This window comes from Equus przewalskii, chromosome 5 (genome assembly GCF_037783145.1).
Source record: "Equus przewalskii isolate Varuska chromosome 5, EquPr2, whole genome shotgun sequence".
Classification (NCBI taxonomy): domain Eukaryota; kingdom Metazoa; phylum Chordata; class Mammalia; order Perissodactyla; family Equidae; genus Equus; species Equus przewalskii.
The window spans coordinates 43,097,717-43,122,034 of NC_091835.1; the positions used below are offsets into that span (position 1 = coordinate 43,097,717).

At 33.0% G+C, this 24,318-nt stretch overlaps 1 protein-coding gene across 35 annotated transcripts in view; it reads left to right on the top strand.

Annotated features, from left to right (window-relative positions):
* The window catches only part of ATF7IP (activating transcription factor 7 interacting protein), a 113,758-nt gene that overhangs the window by 84,454 nt on the left and 4,986 nt on the right, over positions 1-24,318 (top strand). For all 35 annotated transcript variants that reach the window (XM_008532939.2, XM_070619160.1, XM_070619155.1 and 32 more), the window contains 7 exons: positions 1,081-1,169; positions 3,500-4,138; positions 8,824-8,888; positions 15,807-15,885; positions 17,940-18,095; positions 19,721-19,903; positions 21,076-21,188. In XM_008532939.2, coding sequence (XP_008531161.2) covers positions 1,081-1,169; positions 3,500-4,138; positions 8,824-8,888; positions 15,807-15,885; positions 17,940-18,095; positions 19,721-19,903; positions 21,076-21,188 — 1,324 coding nt within the window. The remainder of the gene's footprint in view (positions 1-1,080; positions 1,170-3,499; positions 4,139-8,823; positions 8,889-15,806; positions 15,886-17,939; positions 18,096-19,720; positions 19,904-21,075; positions 21,189-24,318) is intronic.

Genomic DNA, 24,318 nt, shown 5'->3' on the forward strand with positions numbered 1-24,318 from the left:
TCTTTTTCTTTGTTATCTTATCCTCTTTTTCTGCCATTTTTTTTTTGTTTGTTTTTAATTAAATTTACTTAAACTTGAAGAAAAAATAAAAACACTTCACCCATTTCTCCCATCCACCACCTCCTGCCTCTGGCAACTACCAGTCTCTTCTGTGTATCTATGAGCTTGGCCTATTTATTTATTTTTAGATTCCACATTTAAGAGAGATCATATGGTATTTATCTTTTTCTGTCTGACTAATTGCACTTAGCATAATGCCCTTGAGGTCCATCTGTGTTGTTGCAAGTGGAAAGATTTCATTCTTTTTTATGAGTGAATAATATTCCATTTATACACACATACCACAGTTTCTTTATGCATTCATACATTGATGGACATTTATGTTGCTTTCATATCTTTGTTATTGTAAAAAGTGCTGCAGTGAACATGGGAGTGCATATATTGTTTTGAATTAGTGTCCTAATTAGTCCTAATCATCTGGTAATTTTATCTTTAATTTTTTAAGGAATCTCTATACTGTTTTTCATAGTGGTTGTAGCAATTTACCTTCTCACCAACAGTGCACAAGAGTTTTAAATAACAAGTCTGTCAAGTTTTTAAATAACAGGACAAGCTTCTGATTTTTCTTTATTTTCCATAACAATCTTGGAATGTAGTCCTATGTATTTATGTAGAGATATATGTTTTGTATACTGGACTAAGTATGTTTCCTTCTATTTTGCTTTGTCATACTTGTTTATGCATATTGGTTTTGTTAATTATTATAGGCTTTCTTTGGTCATTGCAGGTTTCTTTAACCACTTGTCCTAAATAATATTCTCTCAAATAATGGAGAAATGCTTTGGTCAGGGGTGATAAAAACTAATGTCTGCAGATATTAAGACCTACATGTGGTTTGCAGGTAGAAGTACTGAGGACATTAAAATGTAGGAGGAAGACTCTTCCCTATGCTCTAGTTTAGTGCTACAATACCCACGCCTAACCACTCTTTTTCCTATAAGCCACTGATTTCTCTATACATAAATCAATGTCCCCTAGAATGGCATATCCATTGACTATTTGTGTATGTATATTTCATAGAAATGTAACCACAGTGAGACAGATGCTGGAGTCCAAAAGAAATGTAAGCGAGAGTGCACCACCATCCTTTCAAACCCCTGTGAATACAGGTAATGTTCTTCAACACCGAAATACATTTTCCCAGGAACTGAAGGCATTGGTTCTCTTTTATGACATGCTTTTGAGGTTCAGAGGGACTAAGAAACTGAGCATATTGGTCTAAAATTGAGTGCTAAGTAAAAAATTTTATTAAAATATCAGGATTACAAATATGCCTACAAGTATAGAAATTCAAATCTCCACTATAGTGTTTCTTAAACTTTCTGGTCTCCATATCCCTGTATAAACTTATAAAATGATTAAGAACCCCCAAAAGCTTTTGTTTTTGTGGGTTATATTAATTGATACTTACTGTAGTAAAAATTAAAACAAAAATGTTAAATATTTATTCATTCAAAAATATTAAAAAAGCATTATGTAATTCACATAACATGTTTTAATGAAAAACAACTATTTTCCAAGCTTAAAAATTTAAGGAAAAAGTGTTAGATTTTTATAAATCCTTTTCATACCTTGCTTAAAAACTTAAGAGGGCCTAAGATAGCTGGATTCTTATATGTATGTATGCATTCAGGCTGTTACAATTTGTTGTTTTGATTTATGCAATTTGAAGTATATGAAGAAAATTCAGCTTCATACAAATTTGTAGTTGGAAAAGGGTTAGCCCTTTTAGAGAATTGTGGATATTTTTCTTTGACACAATCAACTTGTTGTTTATTAAAGGTTTGTTGTAAAGTGGAATCTGAAACCATACCAATTAACTTTTCAAATTTTTTTATTAAATTCATTCCTCTGTCTTATAGTTGGATGTATCTTTTATGAATATCATTCCTAGATCATTTGGAAAATATTCACTGATTTATCTAAATCTTCCAAATTTTGAGACATCTCATTAATTTTTTTAAAGAATCACATTCATTTATTTCACTGTTGAGTCTAAAAGTCTAAAGTTTGGGAAACTGTCATGCTCTCAGTGGCAAATAGAAGCTTTTTCCAAAGTTCTAATTTTTCTTTCTAAAACTTTAATTTTACTATTGCCAATAAACATTGTTGGTTGTTTTCTGTGAAGTGACTGCTTTACTTGGTTTATTTTTAAGAGGAGATTTGCTAACTACCCAAGTATGAACGACCACAGTATGTCTGTAAGTCATTCTTTCAAGTATAGATAGTCTTCCATGAAAAAGGCTGTTAGCTCAGATGACAACTCAAACAATCATAGAAGCTCTTTTTCTTTAGCCAGCCGTTCTACTTTGGTGTGCAGCAGTAATGCTGTATGAGTGTGTACTTCCTGTGTCTTCACACAGCATGTTAAGACTTATACTGAAGGGTTGAGATTTAATGAAATAGGTCGTTTTTACTACTTCATCATGGACATTCTTACATGGAACTGGTTTTGTTTGGTTGTTTTTCACTGTGAACATGTGGTGGTAAAGAGTGCAGTGACAGTTTGGTACTGCTACCTTGGTTTTTGTACTGCATCAGAAGCTTTACTCACCATTGCCTTTTCCCTGTCCCTACAAATACATACATGGTGAAAAAGTCAAATGTCTTATTGTTGTTAAGAAAATAGTTTTGACATTGCAAACTCCCTGAAAGGGTCTCCATAACCTCCAGGTATCCCCCTGGACCACACTTTGAGACTCGCTACTCTTAGTAACCATGTTCAAATGAGAATAAACACAAGTAGTTGAACCAAAATTACTTTAAGACTCCAGTGATCAGCAGCTTTATTTTCTCTCATCTTTGGCCTTCTTCCTCATTTCTTAATTCATCTCCCATCTTCATTCTGCTATTTTGCATATCATAAAATGCCAATAGAGTATCAAAGAGGCAGCCTCCTCTCACTAGTTCCTCTCCCAGGCAGTTCAATAAAACTTGATCCTCAAATTCAAGTTTCACATGGTCCAAATGATAAAATACCATGACAAAGCCTATCTGTTATTCATTAATAGTGATGACTGTTAATGGATTTTTTCTTTGAGTATATATATTACCAGTGTCCTAAGGATTTATAGTGTTTTTAGTGTAGTTTCAAAAATATCTATAAAATTTTACTAAGTTTTCAGTGTTTTTTTATTTGTTTTTCCAGTTGGTTACTCTGAAGTGATTATAGTAATTTTCAGACTCTTATGATACTGAGATAGCTGTTCTCCATATTAATCATTAACATGTGATAGTCTCATAATGTACCAAAAATAGCTATGAAAATATTTCTACAGATTTAATTCTAAGAATTTCCAGAATTAGATCTGGAAAAAAATTTCATCATGAAAGACGTTACTATATCTACTGCAATGCATTAAATTTGTATTGTGTCATATTATCCTGCTTATAAATGAAGATAACCATTTAAACTGCAACTTCTTTTTTCTTTCTATAGTATCTTCAACCAATCTTGTCACTCCTCCAGCAGTTGTCACTAGTCAACCTAAATTGCAGACTCCAGTGACTTCGAGTTCTCTGACAGCACCGTCAGTTCTTCCTGCACCTAACACAGCCACAGTAGTTGCTACTACTCAGGTGCCTAGTGGAAATCCCCAACCTACAATCTCTTTACAACCTTTGCCAGTGATTTTGCATGTACCTGTTGCGGTATCCTCCCAGCCTCAGCTCCTACAGAGCCATCCAGGGACTTTAGTGACCAATCAACCATCTGGCAACGTTGAATTCATTTCTGTGCAAAGCCCACCTACAGTGAGTGGTCTTACCAAAAATCCAGTATCCTTGCCGTCCTTGCCAAACCCTACTAAACCAAACAACGTTCCTTCTGTGCCCAGTCCTAGTATTCAAAGGAACTCTCCTGCCAGTGCTGCACCATTAGGAACAACACTTGCTGTACAGGCTGTTCCAACAGCACACTCTATTGTACAAGCCACAAGGACTTCTTTACCCACAGTAGGCCCGTCAGGACTCTATAGTCCATCAAATAATCGAGGTCCTATACAGATGAAAATTCCAATTTCTGCTTTTAGTACTTCATCTTCGGCAGAGCAGACCAGCACTACCACCCCAAGAATTGGTAAGTCACTCTGTAGGTTTAATAATAGAAATGCAAGCATGTTAATGGCCTATAGGTAATTGAACTTGTGTGTGGGTGAGTGTGTGTGGAAGTGGCTAGCATTTTTGAAAGAACAGAGTAAATAGAATATCCTAGAGATTATTTTTAGTAAGTTTTTGGTTTTCAAAGAAATGATGTTGTTAAAATGGGATTTGAAAGAGTTTGAGTGAGAAGTTAGCATTTATAGTTGATCTTTTAGCAATTTTCCTAATCTGGGTGAATTTTTCATTTAGGCTTTGTAGCAAGCATTATGAATTGCTTTTATAATACATTTGTCAGGAATATCTGAATAGAGCAAATTTATTTTAAAGTATCTAGAGGACATAATATGTGTTTATAAAGGGAAAATAAAAACCAGATATCTTCCCTAACCAGTTGGAAAATGCCTTTGTACATTCATGACTCACATCTTCCAAATTTGAACACTTTAAAAATTGTCCCTCTCTAATTTACTACAAAATGTTTGATTGCTTCTGGTTTTCTCTTTTGTATATTTTCCCATATGACATATGATTATGTTTGTATATACTTCGAAGTATTACAAAAAGGAAAACTTGATTGTTCTTGTATTTAAAATCTGTAAAACTGTATCTTCCTTGTTCTTAGAAAGTGTGCATTTTGCTTGCACTCTTGAACTTGCTAGTCTTCGTTTCTGACTCCACATCTATTCCCACTCCTCTTGAAAAGACAGGCAAGAATGGGTAGACATCAAGTGTATAATGAAATTGCTATAGTATCTGTCTTATTGATATAGTAAGTGACCACGAAATATAAGAAACAGATTCTAAAGTACAAAATTACTTTTATAAGTGAGATGTACAAGCCTTTGGTTTTTTTTTCCCTAATTTCTTCATGTAGCCATTAGTCATGTACTTGCCCTGTGAGTTTGTTTTCTCATACAAAGTAGTGATGATATTTCACAGAATTGTTGAGAGAGTAAATGAGTGGCAGATCAAATTTAATATTGGACTGCAGCTGAGAGTCACCTCATACAATTAACATCTGGGATATAAGAGTAAATCTGAAATTTTATATAAAAATGCAATTATTAGTAATATTAGTATTTAAAATGTGTGTTTGCACAATACAATAACAATATTTTTTAGCATTATCTACTACCGTATTATTCCTTAGACACTCTAATTCATGTTTACAACACTAAAAGATGCTTACTTTTTATTGAGGTTAGATGATTAAGATTTTGGGGGATTAGTTCATTTTTCTCTAATTTATTTTTCTAATCCTCAGTATTTTTTAATATGTCAAGGGGAGGATGATTTATCATGGACATTGTTTTATGTGATTTTGGAGCTTTTCCTCTTTAGAAATATTGAGCCTAAGTTGACATTGTTTTTAATTCATAGTCACAAGGTGAGATATATTCTTAAATATAGCACTTTTCCTGAAAGACCATGCCCTGAAAAGAAAGAAATAACTCAAGAGATTTTGTTTAATGTTACGAATGCTAGTACTCTAAATACTTCTACACATATCAAATTATAGTATAATTTCATTACTGTTCTCAAAATTTTTATGAATATTTGTTTACGGAAAGGGTATATTTTCCCCTGTTATCTAGCTAATGCACTTGATTAGTTGTAATGTGTCAGTCTGTTTTGTATTTAATTACTTGATTATTCTTAATTATTTTTGTATATAAAATTAATAGTTTTCACAATCATTATTAAATAGTGCATCATTCTACTTTTCTGATAATATACATTTATACTTACACTTAAAATTTTACATTTTAGCATATTTAACACATTTATATGTACTTTAATATATAAATTATATTAAGGAAATCTTCATTTCAAGCTCTATTTAGAACGCTTATCTTTGAAACGCTTACTTTACATTTGAAAGTAAATTATTAGGTATTAACTATAAATGTAAATGACAGGCTTTGTTTGTGTGTTGTTCATAATATTAATTAGATTGAGATCCTATGAGATGATACTTTCTTTGATCATGTATAATTTCAGGAGTGCCATAAATTATGTTAAAGTAGGCATTTAGCTGTTTAGGCTTCCCGGAAACTAACTGAAGCCAGAGAGCAAATTTTGGCTGAATATGAAGGTTGAAGCTAAACTTTAATACCTCCTTAATATGATAAATTAATTAGTTATATGATTACAATTTTTTGTCTTGTACTTATGTAGGTATTATTGACTTAATGAGAACATATGCTAACTAGATCACTTGTATTTATATATATTTTATTATAGTTCATATATATCCCTTTTAGTAAGTCATTCTTTTCTGTCTGTTGTAAAGTAGAAATCATCCTAGAGACTACTTGGAAATTTAGGGCTTAAATTATGGCTAATTTCATTCATTCCTGAAATATTGAACGCATGTATTGTTCTAAAATTCTGCAGACACAGAAATGTATAAGATAGTCGCATTCTCACCAAGCTCACAATCAAATAGGGATGTGGGCTGTTAAATGAGTAATTCATTATAATGTGATAAGTATTAAGAAGTGCAGGTTTCTGTGAGAGGATATGGGAGATCTGGAAAGGTAAGAGATAATGCATGGGAAGACGTGGGAAGTAAGGTTAAAGGATTTTTGCAGAGGAGTGTGACATTTATGAACACTGGCTACAGGGAGGGGAAGGGTTTGGAGGGGATAAAAATGGAGTTAGCGAGACCAGTTAGGAGGCCCTTGTAGTGATTTAGATGAGAAGTGGTGTGAAAACGGTTTACAAGTTTTGCATTCCATTTTTTTCCGTACAACAGTTGTCCAGCACCTACTAAGGGACACTAATTGGCACTCCTGTAAAACGCTTTGTTGACTCTGGTAAAAATGCAATGTTGGTTAAAAGTGACCGTATCTATTAAGAATAACAAGATAGAGGTGTTTCCCAAATGATAGAAAGATTCCAAGGTACGATTTCTTATTTCACACCCTGATTAGTTTTATTGATACATAGATTGATTTATAACTTTTTACTTTCAGAAGTCATCTAAAGTAGATATTATAGTAAAAGAAAACAAGAAGGATGCAGTGAAACTGTAAAATGTTACATTAAGAACCAAGAAAAATGTCTGTAATAAAGGGGCAGGGGATATTACTTGAAAATCTAGATTAAGGAATATTATTACAGTTCTGTGAATAATTGACTCCTAGCCCTGAGACAGTTAGGTCAAAGAGTGAGTCATACTGGATAACGAAACTCTCATAGTTATTTTAAAAATAAATATATATTTCTGTGTGTGAATATGTATGTATATAAACTTTTATTAAGCAGTCTAAGTCTTTCCTGAATCTTGAGGAATTTTTTGTATGAGAATATGTAAACAAAAGAAAAATGAAGCTCCCTCATCTACTTTTCATCTAAAGTTACCTTTTATTTTCATTTGAAAATGAAAATGAGTTTCAAATCCAAGTGAATATATTCTAGCGTGGTATATAAACAACTTTGGTAGTGGATCGCTGAGGTTTTGGTAATGTCATCAGTGTATTTTAATACTCTGCAATGTAGGATCAGTAACCTAGAGTTAGTTTTTTGTTAGGTAGTATTTCGGGAACTTCACAGTCCAAAACAGATGCTGATTCATTATAAGTGAAGTAATTTTAAGATCTTTTTAAAAAACTAAATAATATCTTACTGTATTCTTCCTACAAAAAGAGCTAAGATAATTCAGATAGGGAGAAATTGTAGGGAAAAATTGTAAGGGCCTCCTTTTTACTTTGCTAGCCTGGAAAAACCATTTTTAAACAGTTAGATGTTTACCCTGATTTTTTTGATGTACAGGTTTATATGTGTATATATGGAAATATATTGTTCTATCTCCTGTTTTTATTTATTTATTTTTAAAATAAATGATTTACACAATATGTGTTCTGAAGATTTGCAAATGAAAGGAATGCCATATTTTGACCAAGAAGGTTTTTATGTACAGAAAGCAAGGATGGGCTATTTCAGTATTAGAAAACTCCTGTTAACGTAATTCGCTGCATTTCCAAAGAGGAAAGGCTAAATAATTACCTTAGTAGATGCTAAAGATATCTGATAAAATTTAATACCTTCTCTTTAGAAACTGAGGCAGAAAAACATAGTTGGTTTATTTTCTCTGCTGTTCCGGAAGTGACTCTCATATGTATGTCTGTACAGTGTGTGTGTGTGTGTGTACCACAAACAATACAATTTAATTGAAAAATGAATAAAAAAAGAAAAATCATCTGTGATTGAACCACCGAGGCTATGCCTGTGTATTTTCTTGGAATCACTGTGTTTGTAACTATTTTTCTAAGGACTTTCTTATATTTTTTGCTATGTCATTGTTTTTTTCTCCAAAGGTGTATAGTATGGAAGAATTATATATTTTTTAACCATTCACTCATGTTAGAACATTTAAGTTATGCACATCTTAAATTGTTCCCTGAGATATTCCTTAGGATAGAGTTAAAGTTTCTGGGTCAATGGGTCTGTCAAGTTTTTTGATCCCTATTGTGAATTCATCCTTCTGAAAGATGTAACAGTGATCTGTGAAAGACTCCGTTTACGTACGTGACATGTTGACAGACAAAAAAATAACTGGAGAAAATTATATGAATTGTTGTATATAAAGCAACACAACCTTTCATATTTTGTAGGTGCTTTTAAAAATGACTCTGACTTTTTTTTTTGACTCCTCAGAAAACCAGACAAACAAAACAATAGATGCTTCTGTTAATAAGAAAGCAGCTGATAGCACATCACAGGTAAGATTTTTCCTTCTATTTCAAAGTAAAATTCTAATTATAGTCCACAGGAGAATGGTTTTCCGTCAGTATTCTTTGAGACAATGAAAATTATTCTATTTTTTACAACTGTCCAAAGATTTTCAAAGAGCTTCTCTGTAATGTTTGACAAGAATTGGATTTCTTTGCTTTGTAATTCTCTCAGAGATAATATTAGTTTATTATATTAACTAGGTACTTAGGTTATATAATTGATGGTCTGGTTATTTGCCTTCACATGGTTTAAAGATTCAGTCTGCACAAGTAGCTTCTCTCTGGCCCATCCTTTTAAGATGGTCTCTCTGTCTTACCCTCTACACCTCAACACATATAGAAAGGCACCATTTTAGCTTCTTCAAAGCTGATTAGAAATAGCTGTTTGGAAAGAAAATCTTAGTCTTTCTGATAGCATATTAGCACTTTGCCAGTCTTGCTACTTTTTCATGTTAAATCTTAATCCCCCAGGAATGGGGTCACTACTTTTTTCCTGTGTTAACAATGTTGTTCCTTCTTCTTTCACTACGTAGCTTTAGAGGGAATAGATGTGTAGGGAAGTCATTAGGTTTTTGACAGTTTTATTGTATTTTCTTCCCTTCCTCTTAATCATTTCAAGAAACTCATATATTTTTCTAAAAAACCAAAAAGAAGTCTTGAATAAGCCAGGCACAAATAAATGACATAAATTTTAAAACAAAAGCATAATGATGTTTAATTATGTCTGTTTTCCTTTAAAATGGATTTTTGACCAAAGCTAGATATACAACATGGTTTATAGATCAAATTAAAGCTATTAGAAATATTTTTAGTTCTTACAAATTATAGCAGTCTTTCTGTATGGTATTAAAGGTCAAATTTGTGATTGTTTCTGAGAATGTCTTGTGGATTATAGCTACATTTTTAATTAAAAGTAATGAGATACTTTACTTTCTGAAAGATGTGATACAGAAAATGTTGATATATTCAGTGGTTTTTGTCTGACATTTATAGGAAGTCTAGCTTTATTTTGTAAAGTCAACCTAAAACTAAACAAAGAATTTACAGACATCTTTATTTCTCTCAGTGATTTTTTTTTTTTTTGGTTTGGACAAGCTAAGTAACATTTACAGGACAGAAAATGGACATTGTAATGACTTGTTTAATCATCTTATTAATGGAGAAAGAGCGATAAAAATGGTGATAGAGTTATGGTATCTAATATGGTAGACACTAGTCATGAGTAGCTATTCAAATTAAAATTAAACTTTACTTCCTCTGCCACAGTAGCCCCATTTCAAAGCTCAATAGCCACATATGGCTAATGACTACCATATTGGAAAAGACAGGTTTTGTCATTGTAAAAGGTTATATTGGATTGCTGAAATGAAATGTATATAATATCATAAACATTTAAGTGAAATTAAAATTGATATAAAAGTTGCTCTACTTTTAAAATTCAGGAAAAATTAAAAAATAAAGTAATATAAATCCCAGTTACACCCAACTGCTTATTATATTCTAGAAAATCTGAAATATCATGTATTACTCCATACTTCATGAGTTTGAGAATCCAGAATATTTTACTTTGCATTGTATTATGTAACTGACATATTTGATGAAACAGCTTATACCAGTCAATCCAAAAGTCAGCTGAATCAGTAACTGCATCAGACAGCAAGAGACAGTACAACCAAATATTAAGCTCTCAGTGGATATTTTATTTGGCGTAGAGGAGGAGGAATTCGATACCATCTTATGAAAAACATGCAAGCAGTTTGACTAGGCAGCCAAGCTGTGCAAGTAATTCCTTGTCAAAAATAGCAGAGTTTCAGCTTTGAATGAGTACTACTTATGAATGTAATAAATGTAATATGCACATTTTATTATATAATGAAAAACCATTATGGAGGTATACAAGTGCTGCCAGTTATAAATCCTTGCTTTGCTGGTTTGACTTTTCTGGTACAAATATAATTTTTGTCATTGTGCTGAGTATCTTCATTAATGAAACACTATTGGTCTTTGGAAGATATATTAAGAAATTACATGTTAGCTTTTTATTAAATATGCCACTTAATAGCAACTAGAAAGTAATGTACACCAAGTAGACTGTGATGTTTTAGAATGTCGCTTTCTAAGTACACATGGCTAACTTCTTTTTTCTGTGCCAAATCTTAGTTGTGCTTCTGAGCACTTTAAAGCTAGTATAGATTAGGAGGAATCTGAGTGGCTGGTATGGAAATGATTATTGTTCAGTCATACCTAATTAGGAAATAATTAAATATGTAAAATGGTCTTTTTTTTGTAGTCCTTGAATGAAGATTTCTCTAATATCCCCCAAATAAGAATTTATTAACATATTTTGTAAAATGAATTATTACTACATATTTTATTCATATATCTCATTTCACATATACCTTATTAATATATTTCATATATTGAAAAGTAAACTTATTATTTAAATTATTAGCATACATTGTCATACTTTCTGCTGCCATTTGTAGTTATATTGCTGTTTTGAGGGATTCAGGCTTACCCTCAAGTTTGCTGATTTGCTTGAAGGACTTAGAAGACCCATATCAGGTTGTACTCTTGGTTATGGTTTACATAGCAAAAAGGTAGAGAGCAAAAACAACAGGAAAAATATATGCACCAAGTGGGGTTCAGAGAGATCAGGCACAGGCTTCTAAATCCTCCCCTGTCCAGCATTGCATGAGATGTGCTTTCTCTCTGTTACTAACTGCAGGGACATGCCCTGAGAATCTCTGCCCAGAGAAACCTGATTGAGTCTCAGAGTCTGAGGTATTTTAGAGGGCTGGTCATATAGGCTTGTCTTTGTATGTTACCAGTCATGGCAGCCACAACTCAGGACCCCAACGGTGAAATCAGGTGTACACCATCAATCTTAATGTTTGTGCGAATCAATCCTGACAAGTCAGTATGACACTGTCCATTATTCAAGGTGGACCTAAGAAAATTACAAATCATTTACGTAAACTTTCCAAGGGCCGCATTCCTAGTAGCTAACCAAGCTTCAGTTATAGTTCCCAGTTCCCGTGGAGAGATGTGCAGGGAGTGAACAACCAGGTCTTCTGTGTTAACTTTCTTCGCAATTGTTGAATTGCTCTACTGTAGCCTTTCAAATATGTTCTTGTTATTTGTTTCATTAAAAAAAAAAAAATCTCTACAAAGCCAACATCTTTGCTCTCTTGAAATTTCCTTAGTGTTCACTTAATGGGAGTTATTGTTGGAGAATAACACATGATTAGATAACTTTTTAATAAAATAGGTTCTTAGTACAGGCATACATCATTTAACGATGATGATACGTTCTAAGAAATGCATTGTTAGGCGTTTACGTTGTTGGGCAAATTTTGTCGTTGTGTGAGCATCATAGAGTGTACTTACACAAAGCTGGTGGTATAGCCTACTATACACCTAGGCTGTATGGTACTAATCTTATGGGACCTCTGTCATATATTGCAGTCTGTCCTTAACTAAAACATTCTTTTGTGGTGCATGACTAGATTAAAACCTATTTGACCCAACTAAGTTTTGTGGGGTTTTTTTGATAGTTTCAAGTTGAGAACTTCAGTAATACATGTAATTACAGATACAAATGTGTGATGTCTCTGATTAGATACGGATTCTTAGAAATGGTGTCAGAAAAAATGTAAAGATACATAGATAGGTATATGTGTCTGTTTATAAATCTATACCTGTTGGCATAGAAATAATAAACTCTAGAGTCAGACAACCAGGCTCCTGTCACTTAATAGTGGGTAACCTTTGGGCAAGTTATTTAACACCTTGGACTCGTATAAAATGTAGCTAATGCTGGTACTCACCTCATAGGATTATTATAAAGATTAAATTTGTTAATGAATGTAAAACAATTAGCACAGAGCCTAATAGGAGTAATGCTGGCTATCATGATTGTCTTATGATTATCTTATAATTGCTATTAATGCCTATTTAAGTAATTTCCAATTCTATTTCTAAAGAAGAAAATACAGGCAGGAAACTACGTGTAGTATATGATAATAGATGAATTGTATCGGTCAGGTTATGATCCAGAAAAATATAATTCAGTAGATTATATCATTGATTGTAAACCATTTTGTCCCATTATAGATTATACATTATAGAAAAATATGCACTTCTATAATAGAACATCAAAACATATGAAGGGAAAACAACAAAATTAATGGGAGAAATAGACAAATTGACCCTTTTATCATTATTAAGTTTCCTTCTTTGTATCTCATCTAATATTAACATGGTCATAGCAGCTTTTTTATGCTTACTTTTTTCAGTCTGTTTGCATCTTTGTATTTAAAGTGAGTATCTAGGAGGAAAAAATAGTTGTTTCTTGATTTCTTGATGTGTTATCCCATCTGACAATCCCCACATTTTGATAGGAAATTTGAGTCCATTTACAGTTAGTATAATTATTAATATGATTGGGTTTAGGTCTGATGTTTTGTAATTTTAAAAACTTGTTTCATCTCTGTTTTTTGTTTGTGTGCTTTTTTCCTGTTTTGTGCCAACCTTTTTCTTTTTTGCTTTCTTTTTAAGTATTCTATCTTAATTCTTCTGTTGCCTTTCTAGCTATATGTGCATTGACTTATTTTTTTTAAGGTTTTTTCTAGGTTTTACAATATGTATCTAAATTTTAAAGTTATTTCTCATTATTCTTAGAGTTAATATTTAATTACTTAGATAAGTTATGGGAACCTTGGCACTGTATATTTATATTTACCCCCTACTGCTTTTGATTTTCATGTATATTACATTCTTGTTTTCTTATGCATTATGGTCTTATTTTCACATATATTGCATTCTGTATTGCATCTACATATGCTACAAATCTATAAATACATTGTTTTTAACTTTTATCTTAGAGTATCGTATATCTTTTAAGGAAATTAAGGAAAGCTATATTGTCTTTAATATTTATCCTCATATTTACTTACTTGGTTCTCTTTATTCTTTTCTATAAATCTGAATTGGCATTTCCTTTCAAACTAAAGAATTTTCTTAAGATTTTTTTACAGTGTAGATGTGTTTGTGATGAGTTCTTGTTTTTTGTATATCTAAAAATGTACTTTTTTGTGTTCAACCTTCTTTTTCTGAGGAGAGCTTTATTGTATATAGAGTTCTTAGTTTATAGATTTTGAAAAAATTGTCAGCCCTTTGAGTATATTGTTTGAGTCTTCTTAATTCCATAGTTTCTGATCAATACTCAGCAATAACTCTTTGCTCCTCTTGGAGCAAACCTCTTGGATTTGCAAATTAATGTTTTTCATCAAATTTGGGAAGGTTTTGGCCATTGTCTCTTCAAATAATTTTTTCAACCCCATTCTTTCTTTCCTTTCTTTTAGAGTTTTACTGAACTGCTTCTTTTTATATTATACAGGTCTCAGGTTCTTTTCATGTTTTCTTGTGTTTTTCTTTCTGTAAAATTTCTACTGATCTAGGATCAATTTCCCTGAGTCTTTTCTGCCATCTACAATCTGCTCTTGAATCTCCCTGGCTAATTTTTATTTAGCAATCGTACTGTCAGCCCTAAAATTTCTATTCTTTTTCAGTTTCTACTTCTGAGATTTCCTATTTGCACATTCATTATTATCATGCTTTCCTTTAATTCTTTAAACATATTTTTAACTGCTGCTTTGAAGTCTTTGCTGAATTAAACATCTGGCTCTGCTTGGAGTCATTTTCTATTGAGTATCTTTTGTCTTTAGTTGACTCCTAGTTTATTGGTCTTTGTATATTTTTCTAGTAATTTTTGATAAATTTAAATTTAGCAAACTTTGAAAAGTGGACCTTATAGATATATTGTAATGAGTGGATTCTGTTTCATTCTTCAAGGATTTGTTAGGACTTTTAGTTTGAATTTTATATATTTGTGGTGTTTGTTAACAGGTTAGTTTCTATGAAGTCATTGTCATATAAAGGTTTATAATTGTAAGATTTAGAATTACATCATTATCTTTGGATTAGGCCTGAATTTTCTGACATCAAGGAATTACTTTCTTTAATTTCACAAAATCTGAGTTTCGCAGAAGGAAACCTTAATCATTGGAGTTAATCTCTTATATCATAAAGTAATTATGATTAGCATTTATTTTAAGCAGTTGCCATGTGTCATGCTGGGTGTTAAGCTCTTTATATACATATTTGGATTAATCCTTGTAACAGACTGCATATTCAGATTTTGGAAATTGAGGAAATTACCTTTCAACATAAATTCACGTAACTAATAGGTGCTGGAACTAAAAGTCTTTTTGTCTCAAAGATCTTGGTTCTTTAGGTCTGTGTTGTACTTCTTTCCTTTTTTGTTGCTATTATATAGTTAAAAAAATTTTTTTTAAATTACATTTCTAATGATTTTGGACAATGGGTTAACTTGGTCAAATTGGGTATTAGTTAACATTGCTGTATACCATATCCTATCCTATCATACCATTCTTTAGGGGAAAAAATAGATTAAGTTATTTTATATAACCTAATTCTAGCTTTAAAGTTGCCTTTAGTGTTTTTCCAAGTTAATATTGACAATTTAGTGTAGGATTGGTCAACATTTTAAATGTTGGAAAATGAATGATGTTTCTCTTTAATCATTTATCACTTAAAGCACTTAACTTCAATATCTCTATGCAATTGACAGCTTAATTTTTAAAAAAATACTGCTAAAATTTCTTGTGAAAATATTTTAAAATTATTTTTGCATCATGGTAGATGTTTAGCTGCTGAGAATCCTGGGGTCATTTATCTGACAAACTGTCTTTCTTTAGGGAAGGCCATTTAGAGGTCCAGATTGAACCAGGCTGCTCATTATCTTCGTTTCCCCTCAGTATTTCATTTTCCTTTATATCTGCCAGAGTTTCCTTTGCAAAATGCACAAGTTTTGTTTTTCAGAGTGGAAAAGCCGCAGGCAGTGATTCAGGTGGTGTCATTGATCTCACAATGGATGATGAGGAGAGTGGAGCTTCACAAGGTACTTAAATATAAGTAATTGTACTAAAGAATGCTTTGATACCATTTTTTCCTCTGAATCTAGTATAATATTTATTCATTGAAGACAGATCTCTACAGCATTACACTTGGTGTATTTGTGTCCCTTTTAGTATGGGAATTTTTTAGATTAGAGTTAAAAAATAGAAATCAAATCTTGAATGAAGATGAACAAGGCATAAAGGAAAACAGAACAGTTAGAATATTTAACTTATGGAGGACCTCTTATTTTGTATCAGTTATTTCACTTGATCCTTGCAATAGCTCTATAATGCCCATTTTAAAGTAGAGGATAAATTCAGAGAGTAGGAGTCACTAAGGGATCTGGGAATCAAATTAAATGTCCTTTCTCTGTGTGTGTGTGTGTGTGTGTGTGTGTGTACTTTAATGTAGATAGTTTTAAGTATGTATACATTTAATTTTGGTTATTTGAAATAATTTCCTTTATTTAGTGTTGTATAAATACAAATGAATGTAATGTTAAAAAGCATGCAAACCCAATATCCTCAATATTATTCTGAGTTAGAATATTTAGAAACTATATTGGATAGATATTAGCCAATTTTCCCAGTTGTTCTTCTGCAGTGTTAATAGGTGTTCTATGAATAAAAAGTTCACTGTTAAATATACTTGGGAAATGCTGAATTAAACAAAATTAGGAGGTTTTTTTTTTTAGTACAGACTTCTCTGAGCCTTTATTATGCTAATTTATAATGTAATTCTTCAAGAACGATTCAAGATACAAAGTATTTCTCAAACTTATTTGCACAAAATAACTGTTCGCAGATATATCTGTAAAACTCTGTGTGATAATTATATAATGCATGTGGAAAATCTAGTAGGGTCAGATGATAAGTTTATTGTCTTAAAGACGTTAAACTTTTTAAAAACCTAAAGATTTAAAGAATTGTATTTTAGAAAATAAGATCGTTCAATTGGTTTTAGGTATACAATTGATTATGTGACAGTAAATCAGCTTTTTTGTATAAAACTCATGTAAAATTAGAAGATTTATGCCATCATTTGTCAGAGTTGAATTCATACTAGTATGGTTATTCTTAAAAAGTTTCAAATCATCTCTCTTGCTTTTACTGTTTTTTAATACATGAATCTAAATATAATGAACGTCTAGAGGACAAAAATACAGGTTTATTTTTCAGAGGACACAGGCAGGCTGATTCTGAATAAAAAAGTAAGTAAGCGAAGTTTGTCATCGGAACTCTTGCCCTTTTCCTTTCTAACATTCTTACCTCGTGGGATCTCTTTCTATTGTCCCACCTGAGTGTACCTTCAATTCTCCCATTCTAGAGTGAGTTCTTCTCCATCAGCACCCAATTAAAGTGACAGTTGCTAAAGCCTTAAATTTTGTTTACATTTTAATGAGGAATTCCATAGGATAGAAATCAGTGGGGATCGTTTTGGTCAGAGAAGGTCTTTTGGCTTACACTTTTTGTATTATGCTATGTAGGGGTTACCTATTTTTAAGGGCTTTTTCTGAGTTGCAAACATTTATTTCATAGGCTGTTGGAGAACTTTTTTGAGATCAGACACTCTGTGTATTTTATTTTAAAAGACTGGATAGTGTAGATAAGCAACCATCTGTGTTATCAAACAAAAGAACCTAAACAACAGTAGATTAATTGGAATACAAGATCATTGGTGAAAACCTCATCAGTTTATAGTTATTTATTTAGGAGAATGGCCTTGATATAGATATGTAGTAATGTAGGAAATGAAAGTATTCTGATTGACATGATATTGTATTGAGTTCACAAGTAGGATTCTTTCAAAACAAACAAAATGGAAAGCTGTGTTTCTGTAAATGGGAATTAGAATATGTGAGAAATCAGCAGTGAATTATTTAAGGTCTGACTTGGTTTTCAAATTGGCAAAAGTACACATAATTAAAATAGAAAGAAATTACTCTCTTAGCAGTGAATGTGACTGAGTGACAAAGTAAAATTCAGAGATGAAGGAAAAACCCATATTTCTAGTTTTCTTATATCAATAATCATAATGTCACTTTTAATTAAACAGACCCTAAGAAGCTAAATCACACTCCTGTATCAACCATGGGATCTTCTCAGCCTGTGTCTCGACCGTTGCAACCCATCCAGCCAGCACCACCTCTTCAGCCATCAGGGGTGCCAACAAGTGGACCATCTCAGACAACCATACATTTACTACCTACAGGTAAACTTGCTGAATTATTGAGCTGAAGCTTTAGTGTTGCCTACAGTGAAATGTGACTATGAAATTGAGAGGAAAAAGTAGACAGAAAATTAAAAATAATTGTCATTGTTATTTAGGAGACAGTATGTCTTTTTGAATGCAATATAACTTAGTTTTGCTGACCCTCTTAAGTGGCAGCATTGATAGAAAATGATTATAAAGAAGACAAATGATATATCTCTTTGTCATCTGCCACTGTAAACAGCAAGAATGAATATAGTTTCTCTGGGAGGGATGGATGAAATGATTCATTCTGATTATAACCAAGAAGTTATAATTGACTAATCAAACAGGAATTTTTAAATGATTCTTAATTTGAACTAGTTTTAACTGGTCTAACACTACCATCAGGAAATATGCACTAATATTTTACATGCTACCCATCAAGAAGCTGTAAATTAGACATTTTTAAGTTGTAGCCTGTATTTCCTAAACCGTTTGGAAGCCAATCAGGACAATTTGTCTTCTTCATAAAATAGGCCACTACTTACAGATTTGTCTGCAAAATTCTTATATAAGTGCTCTTCTCATTAAGGAAAACATTGAGTTCCCATGAAATTTTATCCAGTGAAATTAAAATGACAGTCACTTAAGTTAGGTAATTTAGAAGGAAATATCATTATGCAGACCCATTTGCAGTATAGATAATAAAATGGGTAATAAAGAGATGAAGAGATAAGTATTCCTCCTTGTATAGTTCCCCTTTCTAAAGGTTCACACCAAAAGTTAGAATATGTAAACACTAAGGAGTCTTTAGTAAAGAACCTTTTTATCTTTGTTATAGCCGGTGTTTACCCCTAAATTTATGTTATTATAGAACCCATTTTTCCATATGAAAGTAGGTTTATTATTGTTTTTTATTCCATGGTCAATACGTAGTCATTTGTAAAATGTGATTCTAATTCAGAGTTATTAACAAGTTGTTAACTCTTAAAATCATTATTGTAGTTCCATGCTGTTAGTGAACATGTAGGACTCAATTTTTGATAAATATATACTAACGTCATTCAAGGCATTAATGATCTCTGGAACATAGACTAAGAGGAATGCCAGAAAAGAAAGACGTCTGCATCTTAATGGATTTTTTATTGTTTTGAGTAAGAGATGGTTTGGTTCACCTGAAGAAATAGTCGACTGCGATAGCCAGCCAGTTTCTTGAACTGTGGGAAGGCAGAGTTACTCTTTTGGATTTATACCCGTTGGTAGAAGGCCTGGAGGGCCTAAAATTTCACTCTGCTAAGAACAGTTTAACATTGAGGAGGAAAAATTTAGTCTTTTCAGTCATCTGTAAGATCACACTGTGAAGTCTAAATCCTTGCTTTATCTTCGCATGCTTATTATCTAATCAAAGTAAAGAGCAGGAAGGCATTGGACCTGGTTGAGGTGCTCTTTTCTTCTGAAGTGCGGATTGTAATATTATTAATTTTGTTTGGGCCTATCATTCTTATCTTTCAGGATTACAAGAGGAGAACTGTTGTCTCTGTTTCTCTCTTTATCATAGTTAGATTTTGTGCAAAGTTAATTACCACTTAATATTGTTAAATAGAATTTACTGCATTCTTATATATTTTTCTGCTTTTCGTTAGCTCCAACCACCGTGAATGTAACACATCGTCCAGTAACTCAGGTGACCACAAGACTCCCTGTACCAAGAGCTCCTGCAAACCACCAAGTGGTTTATACAACTCTCCCAGCACCACCAGCTCAGGCTCCCCTGCGGGGAACTGTTATGCAGGCTCCTGCTGTTCGGCAGGTCAATCCCCAAAATAGTAAGAGCCTCTTTTCTTGTATATGGTTCCAACTTACATGTAGTTCTTCAACATTTAGTTGGAGTGGCTTATTATTTAAGAAATAAAGCTTTATCAATATCCTATAAGCCTACTATATGCCTATGCCTACCCTTAATTGCATCCCTATCACTTTCTATCAGAGGTAACCATCGTTCTTACATTCTGCTTTTCAGTATGGTTTTGCCATCTATATAAGTATCACTAAAAATGTTTATTTTTGCAGAATTTAATAGCAAAGGCAAATCTAGCTGTTTAAAGAACTACAATAATGCCATTATTAGGTGATGGTTTCTAGGAAGAGTCTCTCGTTCACAGTCTTGTTTCAACTTTCCCAAGTTTATAAGAGCTTTCCTTGGGGCAATCAGTCAACACGATGATGAATGAGTTCTGGGAAACTGGGCTCACAACAATCAGTGTACCTGGCAGAACTGTACTATGGGCCAGGTATTGAATCTATGGCGGGAATACGGTTGGGGCAGTAGATTGTTCTAAATTTTCTGCTTCTGTTGCCCTGATGTGTGTCAAAACAGTTTTCTGTTGGGTGATGTGAGTATCTTCAGCTGATCACCAGGGCATAGAGAGAAAGAGAGGAACCTCGTTAACACGAGGCGAGGATAACTTAGTTGAGATTTCTCTCCTAGTTAAAAAGATGAGACAGCGGAGATATTTGAGAAGACAGCTTCACTTTGTCTGTCTTTTTAGTCACCCTGCTCCACTCTGGCCTGTTTGCTTTCTACATGTGAAGGCCTATTAGCCTTCTACCACCAGTGTTTCACTCTTCTAGGATGTTTGCACATAGTCCCCTTGGAAGGGATTCCATTTCTTTCTCACTGGTGCTGGATCTCCTGTTCCTTGTATCTCATGTTTTTGTCCTCGTTCTTGATAGAGAACTCTTATATTGGTGGCATATATCCCTTAGTTGCTATGTGAGAAAGAGTTCATGGAGGTAGGATTTTTTTGGTTGCTTGCATATATGAAAATTTATTTATCCTCATGCTTGAATGATATTTTGGCTGAGTGTAGACTTCTAGCTTAGAAATATTTTTCCTTTGAATTTTAAAAATATCACTTTATTGACTTCAAGTGCTTAATTAGTGTTCCACCAAATTTCGAATAGAATTCTGATTTTATCTGTTACCTTTCTTTTGTAGGTGTCACGGTTCGAGTGCCTCAAGCAACTACTTATGTTGTAAACAATGGGCTCACCCTGGGATCAACAGGACCTCAGCTCACAGTGCATCACCGCCCACCACAAGTGCATCCTGTAAGTGCTGAGACCTGGCTTTACAAAATTCTCAACGGTAAAGCTGTCAAATATTAGTGTAGTCAGCAATTTTTCTTTAAACTGGTTATATCGAACAGAAATGATAGATCCTCTCTTTTTCCAGCAGAAGTTTAAGAAAATAGATCTTAGCACTATGAACAAATGTTCCTCGGGATGATGGGCATCGAGGAACATGGCGTTTTCTTTTGGTGGTATACAGTGTACAAAAAGTCCACAGCTGAGCCATGAGAAGTGAAAAAAATGTTTCTAACTTATGGCTAAAAGAGTATTTTTGAGTATTAAAAAGAGTATTTTTAAAAAGTATTTTTTCATATTCTAACTTTATTCTTTTTCTCAAAGCCTTATATCAGTTCTAACTGTTACATTGCTATCACTTTATTGTTTTTAATAATCCAGTGGTATCAGGAATTCATTTTTGAGCTGTAACAGCAAAAAACAAAGATTTTCCCTTAGACTTAGTCTCCAAAACAGTCACATTATCCTGTGACATGATTATAACATTGTTTGGTATGGTATACCATGTAAATGGAAATGCTGGCTCTATGAAGCTGATATCACTTTTTACCAAGCAAAGCATCCTTTTCTTTTTTTTAATTAATTAATTGATTTTTATTTTTTGATATTTATTTATTTTTTTGAGGAAGATTAGCCCTGAGCTAACATCTTCTGCCAATCCTCCTGTTTTTTCGCTTAGGAAGACTGGCCCTGAGCGAACGTCTGTGCCCATCTTTCTCTACTTTATATGTGGGATGCTGTCACAGCATGGCTTGACAAGTGGTGCCTAGATCCGCACTTGGGATCCTAACTGGTGAACCCCAGGCCACCGAAGTGAAACGTGCGAACTTCACTGCTGTGCCACCAGGCTGGCCCCCAAAGCATCCTTTTTTCAGTACTCAGTAATGGCTAGCATTTATGAGCATTTCCTAATGTGCCAGGCACTGTCAGTACACTGGGTCCTCACATAGGAATCCTCTAGGACTCTTGCTCTCCTTTTTCTATCCTTTATTATAGATACGCTAGCTAATGTACGGAGAGGTTGAGTAACAAGCCCACAGTCGTACTTCATAAAAACCCGTGCGTTCCAGCTCCAGAGCCAGTGCTCTTAACAGCTATTTTTTTTTATTGTTCCACTACAATGAAAACATTAATATTAATGGAGTACTTATTATATACCAAGTACTCTATTAAGTACTTTACATGTATTTTTTTATTTAATCCTTAAAACCCTGTGAGGATTATTGTTCTCCTTTTGGTGGAAAGAGAATACAGTGTCACAAAGATCTTATGTGGTTACTTGGTGTCGTTACCCAAAGTAGTGTCAGAGCCATAGCTGTTTTCAAACTTAGCTGTCTGATCCCAGCACCTCCAGAGTCATTTCACAGTGCTTCAGATCTGGCCCTATTAGGGTATGTGGCAAATACACCATTACTGTTACTTGCGTCTATAAATAATTTCTTTCATTCCATAGTCTTTCAAAAAATACATAGCAAAAATCTTTTATACCATAGTTTTACAAATTTGTGCCCATCAGACCTTTTTTTTCAAAAACAGGATTCCATGTGTATTGTCTTAGAATAAACTCTCTCTCAGAGGAGAAACTTATTTTACTGTAATTTTTTAAATGTTTTTAAATGGGAATTTTCAAATATATATAGAAGTAGAGAAATGAGTATCACGATTCTCACATACCCATCACTCGTCTTGAACAGTGGTCAGCACTGGGCCAGTCTTAGTTCATCTGCAGCGCTACAACCCATGTCTACACTGGATTATTTTGAAGCAAATCCCTGATATCATATTATTTTATCTGTAAAATTTCACTGAAAACCTCCATTGCAAAGGCAAAAGGAAAACAAAGCAACAACTCAATTGACTTAACTGGTTTTGGGATATGAGCAGATTCAGAATCCTAGAACTTTAAGAATTAGGAGAGAGATTACAGGCCATTTAAGCTATTGTCAAACTCCTAAAATCCCTGTGCTCTTTCCAGTCAAGTTCATGGCTTCAGGCCTCTTCTCTTAGATCTTGCTGGCTATATGTTTATTTAATGTTATTTACTTAAGTGATTGTCATTTTAGGAAAAAAGATCAGCTGAGGGAGGAAATAGCAGCAGCATGGCCAGTATTCAGATCAGCTCTACTTCTCTAGCTTTCAATGTTATATATATATTTAAATTTGACATTTTTCCCCTCTAACTTTCTTTTAACTTTTTAACTGTGGATTGTACCTTTTTCTGGATGTGTATGTGAAGTTTTTCCACTAGGCATATGAATTTCAGCAGATTTGCATTCCTTGAAATTATTCAGCATATCCTTTTCAGTTCTTACTATATGCAGATTACTGGTACTAAGCTTTGAGAAGGCATGGAAATTAAAAAGATATCAGAACTTCGCAGAAGTCGCTATTTAGTGTATGCAAATTATCCATTTAATGAAATACATATTAAAACAGTTTTTATTAAATGAATTTCAGTTAAGGAAATCTTATTTGTTTCATGATTTCCAATCTAAAGTCAGTGAGCAATGATATGTTTCACTTGGGAAAATAATCACTCATATCCGTATTTCCTGGCTGTCACTTGAATTATTTTTGAAAAAATTATCAGTGTAATCTTAAAGCCAGACGTAATAATAATAATAATAATAATAATATCCATTTGTTAGACAAGTCAGTTTGACTTCCTAAGCTTAGTATTCGTGCTTTTTCATCGTCTGGCCTTAACCTGCCTTTCTGAATTTCTCTTTTCTTCTTCACATACCCTAGGTCTAAGTAAAAGTTATTACTTCTTTTTGCCCATAAGTCCCCTCCTGTTCCTCCCCATGCCTTTGTTCAGGCTTCGCCTTTTGGCAGAAAGGTACATAACTATTTCTGCATTTCTAAATTCTATCTTTCATAGTCCACTTTAAATGTCACCTTTTTTGTGCAGACTGACCAAGAACATAATATACATTCAGCATTAAATGTGCTTATTTGTAAGAATATGCTTCTGTCTTTAGGTGGAAAAACAGCTTAAAAATGAAAGTAGAGTGGAATAATCAAATTGCATATGATAGACTGCCACACATGATATTAAAAAACGTTACGTTATACTAAAATGAGAATCTGTAAC